The following is a 12879-nucleotide window of genomic DNA, read 5'->3' as shown; positions in this document are numbered from 1 at the left end:
GATTTCTTCATTTTCACAGCTGTGAACCATTCCATTGCGAAGAGCCCACAATTGACTTAGCCTGTTTCTACCTGAAAAGATTTTAGTTTGCCTTGAATTTCCGCTGATACTGGGGCAAAGTTCCTGTTTGCCAGTTCCCCCGTTTCTCCCCAGGAAGGGAGTGGGTGCACTGTGGGGCAAGCTTATCTTTGCTACATAAGATGTTGAATTGCATCTAAGATGACCGGCCCATCAGCCTCGCCATACACACATACAAGTGTAATCCCCACACGTGGTTGGCGGTCAGCGTGAGAAATGAGTGTCTCCTATTTTGTATGAGAAATACTGCCATTCAGCAAGGAGAGAGATACAGCTTGTTTCAATCCACTCTGTTGTTTTTGTTTGGTTTGACTCTTCGAGTCAGGGGGCTTTTGTGTCATCCAGGCTAACCTCAAACTCCCAACCCTCAGTTGGAACGACAGGCTTGAGCCACCAGGTCTTTCTAAGATCTTGTCATATGAGCTGTGGCGTGTTTTACAGCCAGGGAGCAATTGACTCAGGCCTGTGAGATTCACTGAAAAGTTACTTCTCCTTTTCATTCTTCTAGAGGACACAGCCCTTCCTAGGAGTGAGGTGGAGTGCCCAGGCTTAGGGGGACCCCTAAGTCACAGCCCTGTCATCCTGGCCAGTGTTCCAGGGTCTGGTACTATGATGGAACAGTGACTTATGCCTGTCCCAGTGTGAGTGTCTTTGAATGCCAAGTACACCGAGGACAGTGGCCATCAGCCAAGGCCATATGAGATCCTGCCACAGCCTCCCCCTGCATCTCAAACTGTAATATAATCTAGAACATCAGAATGGCACAGAAGGAAGAAACAGACAGAGAGCCTTCCTGGGCAAGGGGAGGCCGCTGCCTCTAAGCCATCCCCTCCCATGGGCCCAATTGCTATGTTGTGACAAACTGAGGCCAGCAGTTGTTTGGGAACAGAGCCGACAGCCCCCTGCCCACTTGGTGGGGTTAGGGGTCCCTTTGGGCACCTCCACAACTCAGGCGTCCACCACTCACTGTCAGCACCACCAACTAGGTAGGATCCAGTGACTCCATCTCCTTATTTTCCTCAGGACCCACAGGGCTGAGGCAGGGTGCTCTGTTTGGAGAGAGAGCCTTCTCTCCAGGCCAGATTGGCTTCCACCGCTCAGGTGGTGAGCCTGTTGACCATTGGTGAGAGGTATTTAAGGCGCGAGGTCTGGAGGCTGGTATCTGAGTGAGCATCAGGCCCGCCGCTGCCTGTGCCATGGCTCCAGGAAGTGTCTCCGGCACTTCTCTCTCCTCTTCTCCACCCAGGGACACATCTGAGCTCCCGGGGACTGACAAACCAGGTAAGCAGGGAGGTGGAATTCTTTCCGTTTAGGTCAAGGTCCCTGGAAGCCCAATGATAAGAGCTGGGAAGGCGCACACGTTTATAGAAAACCAGTACCCACCACACACATGGGGGACCCAGTCCTGGGAAGGATGGTCCTGGGGGCATAGCTGGATGGCCCCATCTCCTGGTTTGGGACCCTGGATGAGGTTAGGTTGCGGGCTGCCAGTGGCCATGCTATAGGAGGAGTCTCTGGCGGCTTGTAGTTTCATTTGGCTTTTTCTTTCTACTTAAAAAACTTCTCTTTTGCCGGGCGGTGGTGGCGCACGCCTTTAATCCTAGCACTCGGGAGGCAGAGGGAGGCGGATCTCCGTGAGTTCGAGGCCAGCCTGGTCTACAAGAGCTAGTTCCAGGACAGGCTCCAAAGCTACAGAGAAACCGTCTTAAAAACAAACAAACAAAAAACAAAAAAAACCCTTCTCTTTTTTTTGAGTCTGAATTTTGCACTCATTTTGATAGCATAGTTTCTGAGTTTAAATCATGCACTTGCGGCTGGTGGGTCCGTCCCCCGCCCCCCCCGCCCACTTCTCTTCCCCAGTTCCCCCCCAGCACCCCCACTTCTCTCCCCAGCCCCCCCACTTCTCTCCCCAGCCCCCCAGCCCCCCTGCCCACTTCTCTCCCAAGCCCTCCACTCCCTTGCAGCTTTTCCAAAGAACTGCATGGCTTCCCCATGTCCAACACGCAACAACCTTTAGTATGTCGCCATGTGTGGCCACCGCTACATCCTGTTTTAGAAATCAATCATTTCCTAAGAAGAAAAGCTGAGCTGTAGCTCCTGGCACTCATGCCCCAGCCTCACTCCACCTGTGTCTGTGGGCTCACGTCATCGCGTGCACGGCCCTGTGACTGGCTTTTTTGCTTGCTTATATTTAGAAGCACTTCCTGCTGTGGCAGCTCACGTGTCCGTCGTCTTCATGGCCATGTAGTACTCCAGTGCACCTGCATATATGTGTGGTCAGGCATCAGGTTGCTTCCACGTTTGGGCCGTCAGAAATAAACGCTCGTGCGCACTGCTGGTGGGCTAGGGACAGAGCCCAGGGCCTCATGCATGCTGATGCACACTCGGCATCTCTCTGCTGTGGCGGCCCCGCCCCTTCACCCTCGTGCCCCAGTCTTCACTTACATTTTCACTTTTGGGGGGTCACACTCCCAGGAATGTGATTGTTTCTGCCTTTTCTTTTCCCAAAATAAGTCTCTTTGAAACTTTTTTTTAAAAATGAGAGAGGTGGGCATGATAGCACACACTTGGGAGGCAGAGGCAGGTGGATCTCAGAGTTCAAATCCAGCTTGGCTTCCTTGGTGAGTTCCAGGCCAGCGAGAGCTACAGTGGGAGGCTGTCTCCATCACCTCCGCCAATTATTTGTGCACATGCGGAGGTCAGAGGACGGCTTTGTGGAGCTGGTTCTTGCCTTCCACTGTGCGTTCCCAGGATTGGACTCAGATCATCAGGCTTGCCAGAAAGCTCCTTTACCCGCAGAGCCAGCTTGCCGGCTCCCTTTAGTTTTACTTGTATTATCCCATAAACAAGGCCATTTTCAAGCAAGTATACATATATATATATATATGCTTTGTGTGCCCTACATCATCTTCCTCTCCCCCTTCTCATTAGTTCCCTTTTTTCCCCAGTTTCACTTCCCCCTTCATTCCATCTGTGGATACAAGGGTCTCTATCTGCAGCGCCTAAGACCCACAGATGATGCTGATACCTGGTTAGCAGACGGCTGGGAGCAACTGAGCCCCTCCCCTGTGCCCATCGCGCTCAGCCATCCTCAGCTATGGCTGCTGTTGCCCACCCACCGGGCTATCTCAGACACGTGCCAGCGTTTCAGCTGGAAGCAGTCCAGGGTTGGTTTCCAAAGGACGTGAACCTTTCTGAAAGTGCTGTCGGGTGTAGGAGCAGCTCAGCACTACCGCGCCTGCCTGGCATGTGTGCACACGAGCACTGTAAAAACAACCACGTACTCCGTTAGCACACCCAGATTGGGACCATCACTAATGCTGCCTTTCTCCCAGCATTTATGAATATTTGGTTGCTTTATTTCTTTGTTCGGTTGGATTTTGTGTTGGTGTGTCTTATTTTTGAGGTACCACCTTGTTTACTATTTCCAGGCCAGCTTAAGGTTACCAATCTTTTCACCTCAGTGTCTGGAGTCTTGGGGTGACAGGTGTGTCCCCACCATGCCTGGATTTTTCCAGGGTGGTTATTTTGAGTCCTCCTGAGTCTGAACAGGATGCTTGGTGCCTTTTCTTTGGGTGACTTGTGTATGAGCTAAGTCAACACACAAGCCTCGCTGAGCTTCCAGATTGCTTCTCTGCGCCCATATGCAGGTGTAGCCGCCCGTGGGCAGCTCACCTTACCCAGCTTTGCCTCTTCAAAGAGAATATTTTTCAAGAGAAGAGGAACTTCGTGAGCCCCATAGGGCCAGTGGTCAGTGTAAGGCTTGCAGACTGGCAGCCAGTGACACAGGGAGCCAGTTTTTAGTTGGTGCTTTGCCCCACCATGGTCAGGCCTTGACTGGGGTGGAGGGCGAGCAGTCTGGGTGATGCCCTGCTGTTTATCCCACAGTTCCAACTTCCAGCAGAGCCCGAGTACGCAAACGGAATCCGCCGATGCTTCGTATGGTGCTGGAGGCTCTGCAGGCCCGAGAGAAGCGGCAGGGCACATCCGTCGTTGCCATCAAGGTCTATATCCAACACAAGTACCCAACAGTAGATGCCACCCGCTTCAAGTACCTGCTGAAGCAGGCCCTGGACACGGGCATGCGTCGAGGCCTCCTCGCCAGGCCTGCCAACTCCAAGGCCAAGGGTGCCACTGGCAGTTTCAAAGTGAGCTACGGACAAGGAGGGGAGGCCTTGGTGCGGGGTTTAGCACATGCTGCTTCTCACTGCTGCCCACACCTCCACAGTCCTTCTGTTGGCCCACATTGTGTGGTCTGGGAGCCTGCATAGTACCAGGGTCTGAGTATGGCTTACTGTGTCTGCCCCACAGCCACTGACCCATAGCATCTAGAGGGGACTATGGGACAGTCTCTACTAACCACATGTGGTGTCTGGGATGTGGTTACCTCAGGAACTCCCAACACTGGGTGGAGTGTGGGGGGCAGGTGGCTCAACAGGACCTCAGTGGCACCGGCTGGGCCATCTCCCTTCTCAGCCTGTATTCTTAAGAGACATCAAGGAGAGATGCGGCTTCAGGGAGCAGGGGCAGAGGGGGTGAGACACAGTGAGGCTTGGGGCTATGACGGTGAGAGGCAGAGAGCAGCAGCGGATACTTGGAAGTGAGCGGTGGGGCACTCCGGGGAGAGGGCAGATTAACACCAGGTGAAATTTGGGAGAATCACAGAGGTGCATGTATCTCCTTCCATCCCACCCCCTTCTTAATTCTGATGTTGGGAACATGGCTCCTTTGCTGTCCTATGTGGGGTACAGGGGTACCCAGAACATCTGTCCTTACCCCCACCCCCACTCTCTAGCTAGTTCCCAAGCCTAAGAGGAAGAGAACCTGTACCTCGATAGCCCCAAGGAGAACCGCAGATGCCAAGGAGAAAGGCCCCAAGAAACCCAGGGAGCTGAAGACAGACCATGCCAGCAAGGCCAAGATGGAGACAATGGCTCTAAAACCAGGACAGAGGAAGAAGGCTTGTCCCTGTCCGGCAGCCACCTTGGAGAAGGCACCTAAGAAAGTCAGCAAGTCAAAACTAGAAGAGGTCGGGAAGGCTCCCCTAAAACCAAACAAAGCCACATGGGCCCCTCCCACCATCAATAAGATAGGCCAGAAGGCCAAACACAGTAGAAGCAGGCAAGGTAAGAGTGGGAAGGGTTGGAGGGATAGGAGTTGCCAGCAGCCACTGGGGAGGATGGGAGGGACTCTCTAGGGAGCAGGTTTTGAGTGTTGACCTGGATTGTGGGGGGTGGAATCCAGAGACTCCAGGGCCCAGCACAACCCTGAGGAGGGGTCAGGGAAGGCTTCCTGGAGGAGGCGCCCTACAGGCATCTGTGCAAAAAGAAGGTATAGCTTTTGAAGAGCTGCAGGCGGCTGTCTACCTCAGCAGAGTCAGAAGTTCAAGGAAGTCCTGAATGACAGAAGGGAGTCTAGGCTTCCTGAGGACTGTGAGCCACCATGGGGGGCTTCCGGCAGGAAGGTGGCCCATACCCTTATCCTAGCACTTGGTGATGTAGAGGCAGGACGATTGGAAGTTCAAGGCTACATCTTTAGGTTTATATCAAGTTTGAAATCAGCCTGGGCTGCATGAGACCCTGTCTCAACCAAACCTACCCTCCCGCAAATGATAAATAAACATAAGAAGTCCCACCATTGGCAGGTAGGCAACAAAGCTGATGGGGAAGGTCTGTCTGCTCCCTGTATGGGGAGGCGGTCCAATTTCAGTGTTCCCATGTTGTGTAGGGGGAAGCATCTTGTCCAAACTGGGACCCGAGACTCGGGAGTAAAACAGCAGGCTAGGTCACATGGCCTTCAGTTGTCCAGGTAATGACCTGGGGACCTAGGCAGGCTGGGAACTCTAGAGCCTCTAGACCCTTTGCCCCTCACTCCTCCCTTTTCCAGAAGCAGATGCTCATGGGAAAACCAAAGATGTGTGTGAGAAATCAGAGCCCTCAGCCAGCAAGGTAGGTAGGTGTCTATTGCTCCCTGGGTCTCAAGTCCTCCCAGGCTTTGTTTGTGGGTTCTGGGAGGGGAGCTCAAGTCTTGTGAAGTGAGCACTCTACTGGCCGAACCATCTCCCCACTGCTAGGACTGCTTTCTTACAGGTCCAGAGTAATGTTGCTTCCCTCGCCAAAAGGAAGGTGGCAGCCATGGCCCACGCTGGGTCTAAGATGGAACACAAGACCAAAATACCTGCTCCTCCCCAGGACCCGGGAAACAAAGCAGAACCCACACATAGGGTCAGGAAAACAAAGACCCCCGAGAATCCCAAAAAACCTGGTTTACCCCCCAAGACCTCATCCAAAGCTCCCAGCAAGAAGGCTGAGGCTGGGAATTAGGACCAGGTTTGAGGAGATGGCCACTCAGAGTTTTTATTCCCTGTCATGATGTTTAATCCTAACTTATTTATCAATAAAGATGTCTTTTTGTTCACACATTGGTATGTTGGACACTGGACCACAAGGCAGGAAGGCCCAGAGGGGCAAAGGTAGATTTGGAGAACTAGGGAGCAGCTGATGTCCTTAAAAAGACCCTCCTGGCTGCAGGATGGGAGATGAAGGACTCGAGGGACCAAGACCATTGCAAGCTTCTTCCGAGCTTGACCATGGACAAGCCTCCATTCAGAGGGGCGGATTCTGGCTTGGGGGCCAGCACTGTTGTCTCCAGAGAAGTGTAGTTCTGGTTGCAATTGTATTTTATTTAGTGTGTGTAGATGTGCATGTGCCATGGTGTGTGTGTGTGTGTGTGTGTGTGTGTGTGTAGGTCAGATGACAATTTGAGGGGGAGCCCTTTCATTTTGTGGGTCCCAGTGATGGAATTTTGTTATCAAGCTTGGCAGAAAGCAAATTTGCCTGATGAGCCATCTCACCAGCCTTTGGTGCAATTTTCGATGAAGGGGGAGGGGTTGCTAAGCAGGGCCCCAAGTCTGGGTAGGTGCATATTCAGCAAGAGACGGAGAGGGTACAAAGGCGCCATATTGGTTACTTTTCCATGTTGCTATGACAAAGAGTTGACGGAAGAGACTTAAAGGAAGGTTTATTTTGGCTCCCAGCTTGAAGGGACACAGCTCACTGGGCAGAAAAGGCCACAGTGGCAGCAGGAATGTGAGGTGGTGGCTTACGCTATAGTTAAGGACAGAGACGGATGAATGAGTGCGGGTGCAGGGCTCAGTGTGCTTTCTCCTTTCTACTCAGCGTGGGACTCCAGCCCACAGGACCGATGGCCGCACCAAAATTCAGGGTGGGTCTTCCCACTTAAGCATTTCTAGAAGGAAATGGCCCCAAAGACATGACCAGTGGTGTCTCCTAGGTGATTCCAAATCCAGTCAAGTTGGTGATCAATATTAACCCTCACAGGGACAGAAGTATGCTGGACATGCCTATGTGGCCACAGCCCAAAGGGTGAGGACAAGTTATGGGGACAAAGTCTGTGCTGCTTTAAAACCATCTATGAGACCCTTCCCATGGGTAGGGAAGTTGGCTTCCTCTCCCTGAGTCTGAACTCTGCATGCTTGACCAGAGGGCAAGGACAAATCTGAGGCTCCAGCTTCAGAGGATGCAGGACAGTTCAGCGGGTCAAGTGCTGGCTACATAATCATGAGGACTAGAGTTCAAATCCCCCACATAAAAGCTGGGTGTGGCAATGCATATCTATAACCCCAGTGCCAGGTGGCAGAGACAGGAGGATCCAGGGGCTCACTACCCAATCAGCCTGTGCTAAAAGCACAAGTTCCATGTTGAGTGATGGCTACAAAAAAACCAAAACAGGGTCAAGGGCTGGAGAGATAGCTGTGTAAGTGTGAGACCAGAGTTTGAACCCCCAGAGCCCACATATATGCCCAGTGGGCATTGTGCCCACCCTGGTAATTTCAGCCTTAGCAGGTAGAGTTACTGTGCTAACTTGTAGGGTTCTGTTTTTGGTTTTGGTCACTTTGGTACAATCTAGAGTCACCTGAGAAGAGGGAACCTTAGTTGAGACAATATCCCCACCAGATTAGCCTGTGGGGAATTTTCTTGATCAATGATTCATGTGGGAGGGCTCAGCTTACTATGGGCTGATGGTCCTGGGTTCTATAAGAAAGCAGATTGAGCAAGCCATGGGGAGCAAGCCAGTAAGCAGCACCCCTCTGTGGCCTCTGTTTCAGTTCCTGCTTTCAGGTTCCTTCCTTGAGTTCCTGCCATGACTTCTGTGATGGACTGTAATAAGGCTGTAAACTGAAGTGAACCCTTTCCTCCCCAAGTTGGCTTTGGTCATGGTCTTTCATCACAGCAATAGAAACCCTCGCGTAGATGGGACCTGCAGAGCAGGGTGGCTGACAAGACCAGTCGTATCTGTGAGCTCTGGGTTTGATTGATACTGCTCCGTGAACAAAGAGAAAGCTGTTGATGATCCCTGACATCAACCTTGGGCCTGTACCTCCACACCCCCACATGCTTACACATATACATATGTGCCTACATAAACATGAATGATACACAGAAATGGGGGTGGGTGGGAGAAGTGATTGAGGAAACAACCCCATGTCAACCTCTGGACTCTACACATGCACGTGTAGGTGAGTGTCCTGTACACATATGTGCACACACATGTAGTTTTAACTTTTGAAGTTTCTTCTATTTTCATAGATATCTTTCACGCTATAGGGAAGTCAGTACCACCCATGGAGAGCCAAGGTGCCCAGTTCAGCCCTGAGCTTCAGGTCATTGCTGCCCTGGGAGTGTAGCACCTCTGGGCTCCCCTGCTGACACCTGGTAGAAAGGGACAATGTCCCCACGGCAAATGCCTAGGCGAAGTACTTACTGCTGCTCTTGGCACTTGAACATTGGAATGATCGGACAGGACCCGCGGCCAGGGTCATGGGATGCAGGCAGTCCCCACCAAGAAGAAGGACATCACAAAGGTAGGGCTCAGGGCTCTGGGTTTATTGTCAGTTGTAAGGAAAGGGCGGAGGTTGGGGGAGGGCGAGTGGCCTAGGGACATGGTGGACACCATAGCCAGCCCGAGTACCCCTGTTGTAGCACAGATGAGGAAAGAGGTGGCCTTCAATATGGTGGGTACCAGGGACACTGAGTGCCTAGTACGGGGCTCAGGGCTCTCTGTTGTCCATGGCTTCTCCCCCTGGAGTCTCTCAGAAAGCTGTGTCTAGTTCTGTCAGTCCCTGGGGTATCGATACCGTGCCTGTCAGCAGGCCCCGAGGGGTACCCGGCAGATGGCAGGCTCAGCTTTTGCCTCTGCTCCTGCATGGAGCCAACATGGAGCTACAGCCTTGTCTCCAGGAGCTAGGGACCCATCAGTCCTACCCCAGTGACAAGGTGGGAATAGACCTTGAACCATCTTAGACTTGCGAGATCGCCCTCCTCTGTGGTGGTTCCTCCCACTTGGCAATCTTGAGGATGCTCCATCCAGTTCCCTGCTTGGGTGCCCATGGCTGCCAGGTGCGTCTTTGGGGCCCTGGCAAGGACTGCAGACAGTTCACGGAGGTTGCCCACCTGGCAATGCTAGTGACCCTGGAAACCAGATCTGTGTGTCGACTCCCTTCTGAATGTCAGCGAGGAGCTGTATGGTAATGAGACGTGTAGCCAGACTGTGGAATATCTAATGACTTAGAAAACATGTCCCCGTCATATTGTTGCATAAGGGAAAAGTCAGGCTTCAGAGCGGAGTGTGGACTGATCTGTCTTCACTCCCGGCCCCACTCAGGCAAGGGTGCTGGCCTTATGTGGCCGGCGCCTTGTGTGGCAGTATCGCCGCAAGCACACTGAAGCTTTTCTTCTCCGGGGTTTTTTTGCAGTTGTATTTTTCTGGGAATTGTGAATCCATTCTGGAATCATACCTCATCATCTGGGGGAGGGGGGAACCAAACCCATCAAATCTGCCAATAATTGAAATTAGCAAATCTGTTCCTTAATAAGAACCCCCAGCATCAGAGACCTGAAAGATAAAGCTAGTCCCTCCACCCGCAACCGTCACAAGAGAAAGCTATTTTTGGAGTGAGGTTGTCACTTCTTTTGAGCTGGTGAATTCTAGGTTGGGTATTGGCTTATTGTTGGGAACTCTTGGCGAGCACCGTGGGGACTTTTTCTCAAAAGGATACTTGTGCCAATGGCCGTTACTCAGGCTGGCCCTGCCACACCCTGCTTCTGGGGGAGAATCTCACTGGCTCAGCCGTGAGGAACTGGGCCCCCGAGGGTCAGTGTGTGTCACCCCAGGTTAGATGGTCAGGTCCAACTGCTGTGGGAGGAGTATAGGCGGCAGTTGGCTTCAGGGAAACTGAGTACGGTTTTAAAGACCAGATGAGAGATTTGGGGTGTGGGTGTGGTCATTTTGGAACCCCTCAAACTTGGAGGTAGAGACTTGCCTAGAGGGAGGGTGTTTGGGCAAGGAGAAAGGGATCCAGATGTTTTGTTCTCACTTTGGCCTTCTTGGCTGTGTGAGCCCTGAAGACCCTTTCACCTGCTTGGCACTTTCTACGTCTGCAAAAAGAAGACAAAATGTCCGCTTCTCTTAGGTTTGAATAAAGACAAGGTAGGGAGTGTGTGTGGCTCAGTGGAGAGGGTATGCTGAAGCCAGCTTAGGGCTCTGGGGTCCATGTTCAGCTTAGCATAGACGGGAGGTACATGAGGTGACCTTTCCTGGGTGGCAGGGCAGTCCATGGGGATAGAGGGCACAGCCTCAAACTCCCAGCAGGCAGAGGTCTGCCTTTAGGTCATGTCTACGACAGGATGCGAGGCCAGGCTCTGCACTTCCTCTCTGTCATGAACAGGATGAAGAAACGGGCCCATCTCCCCCCTCGGCCATCTTAGGACAAAGGCTGAAGCCCATAGGAGGTTTTCCCAGCAGGCTTTTATTATAAAGAATGTTCCAGAGAGTCCCAGTCTTCCCCTCCAGCCCAGCCTCCTCAGGCTCTGAGCCAGTCCCAGTGGCTATGGAGGGTGGCCTGTGCTGGGGACAGAGAGTACTTTCTGTCTCCTGGAGCAGTGGTTTCCAGTGTCGCACCGGGAGCCCCTGGGGACCCGTGGGTCTTCTGCACAAGCAGCAGCTATTCACAGTTGGTGCGCGATAAGTTTTCTTTTTTTAATATATAAAAGATTTAAAAAACAAAACAAAACGAAAAAGTGGTGCTCTTTAGAAACACTTCCAGGAAGATTGGGTAGTCCGGCTACAGTCCCGCATCCTCGACCTTCCCCTTTCTGGGGGACCAGGAACCCCCAACCTGTCTCCTTCTCTCCACCATTCTGTGGGCAACGAGCACTGCCCCGGCTGCCGCTGGCCAATGGAACAACAAATAACAAAAAATCTGACCCTGCTTGGAACTGTTGGTGGCCAGGGCCCCCTCTGCGGGAGGGACACAGACAACTTCTTGGTGGCTGAAGCAGAAACTGCAGGATCCCCTCTGCCAGGTGGATGAGGTAGTGTTCTGGGATATGGCCACCTCTCCCAATGTGTGCTGAGCAGCCTGGGACAGAGCGAGCAGGCAGGCACGGTCCAGGCTGTCCTGGTTGGCTGGAAAGCCTTCTCAGGGACTGGCAGCGATGCTCAAAGCCCTTGTCCTAGAGCCAGGTCTCAGACAGGTGGAGGGGACAGAGATGCCCCAGGGGACGAGGCTGAGAGCTCTGCAGCCAGGCACTAAGAGGTCAGTGTCCTCCCTCCTACCCCAGCAGGCTCCTCTTTGTCAGTTCCCTGCCCAAGTTAAGAGGAGGTGGGGAAGAGACCAAATGGAAGCCCAAGTGGCCTGCGCACCATCTCCCTGGCAGTAGCTCCTGGTCACTCTTCTGCCTCAGGCCTCGCTGTAACACTCATAGATATTGTTCTCCATCAGAGCCACCACCTGCTCAAACTTGTGCTGTAGCTGGGTCCTACGGGCAGTGGGGTTGGCCTCCAGGGCAGCCATGATCTGAGGGAAAGCAGAGGGTCAGTTGTACCATGCCTTCAATCTTGAGAGGGCACTCACCAGTGAACTCATCAAAGTGCCAACACCCCAGATGAATCTAAAGTGGGAAGTTCGTTTTTATGGGCTGAACTTTAGGCCAGTCTTGGGTGGGGGAACTCACCTGTGGGCGATACCTCTTAGCGTATTTATAGATCTCAGCCATGGCCACGTTTGTATTGAACTCATTCTGGTATTTCTGTAAAGGTGGGGCGAGGAGGAAGGGGAGACTTAACCCTCCGGGTTAGGACCCAGCTCGCTCACTTCCCACAGTCCGATCGGACTAATTCAGGCCCCTCCAACCCAGGAACACATTGGTTTCCTGGATCTAAAATTCCAACCTCCCCACATCTTCTGGAGGGCACGCCACTCCATCCTTGGACTTCGGGAAAAATATGTTGATGGAGGTGTAGGCAAGGGAGGGAAACTGAGGCTGCCCCAAAATTCTTACCGTGTCTCCTGCCCCAATCTGCCCCACTGCTACTACCTCCTTGCCTAGGCCCCACAGGCCACCTACCCGAGACTCCTCGGCCAGGTGTGCATTCATTTCCTGTTCGCTGAGAGGCGTCATGTCCTGGATCTGTTTGTAGTAGCGCTGTACGATCTTCCTGTATTCAGGGATCTCCTTCGCATACAGAAGTTTGTTGGTGGGCGAGTCCTGGGCAGGGAAGACCACAGCAGCTGGGTGGCTGAACTTGTCCCCACTGCCACCTAGAGGGCCTTAGTGAGTCCTCGACCATGGCTAAGTAACCCTCAGTCACACTTTGGACCAGGGACGACTCTGGCCCTCCCTGTCTCTTGCACGGAGGCCTTGGCCCACTATGCTGGGGGCTGTCGGGCTGGTGACCCACAGAGGGACTTTCAGTTAACGGGAAGAGCTCTGGGCTGTG

At 52.9% G+C, this 12879-nt stretch overlaps 2 protein-coding genes across 2 annotated transcripts in view; one reads left to right on the top strand and one right to left on the bottom strand.

The window, feature by feature from the left end:
• The first annotated feature begins 1274 nt into the window (after positions 1-1274).
• LOC130885449 (histone H1.8) lies at positions 1275-6458 on the top strand. The gene is made up of 5 exons (XM_057786928.1): positions 1275-1359; positions 3967-4226; positions 4874-5204; positions 5965-6026; positions 6168-6458. Exons 1-5 carry the CDS (start codon positions 1275-1277, stop codon positions 6399-6401), a joined length of 972 nt encoding a protein of 323 aa, XP_057642911.1. The 3' UTR covers positions 6402-6458.
• Positions 6459-9839: 3381 nt separating this feature from the next.
• Positions 9840-12879, bottom strand: part of Plxnd1 (plexin D1) — a 40311-nt gene continuing 37271 nt past the window's right edge. The window contains exons 34-36 of the mRNA XM_057767760.1: positions 12507-12647; positions 12114-12188; positions 9840-11956 (exon numbers count right to left, since the gene is read on the bottom strand). Coding sequence (XP_057623743.1) covers positions 11840-11956; positions 12114-12188; positions 12507-12647 — 333 coding nt within the window. The 3' untranslated portion in view covers positions 9840-11839. The remainder of the gene's footprint in view (positions 11957-12113; positions 12189-12506; positions 12648-12879) is intronic.

This window comes from Chionomys nivalis, chromosome 1 (genome assembly GCF_950005125.1).
Source record: "Chionomys nivalis chromosome 1, mChiNiv1.1, whole genome shotgun sequence".
Taxonomy (NCBI): domain Eukaryota; kingdom Metazoa; phylum Chordata; class Mammalia; order Rodentia; family Cricetidae; genus Chionomys; species Chionomys nivalis.
Note: the sequence above shows the minus strand (reverse complement) of the source record. Positions and strands in the feature narration are given on the sequence as shown.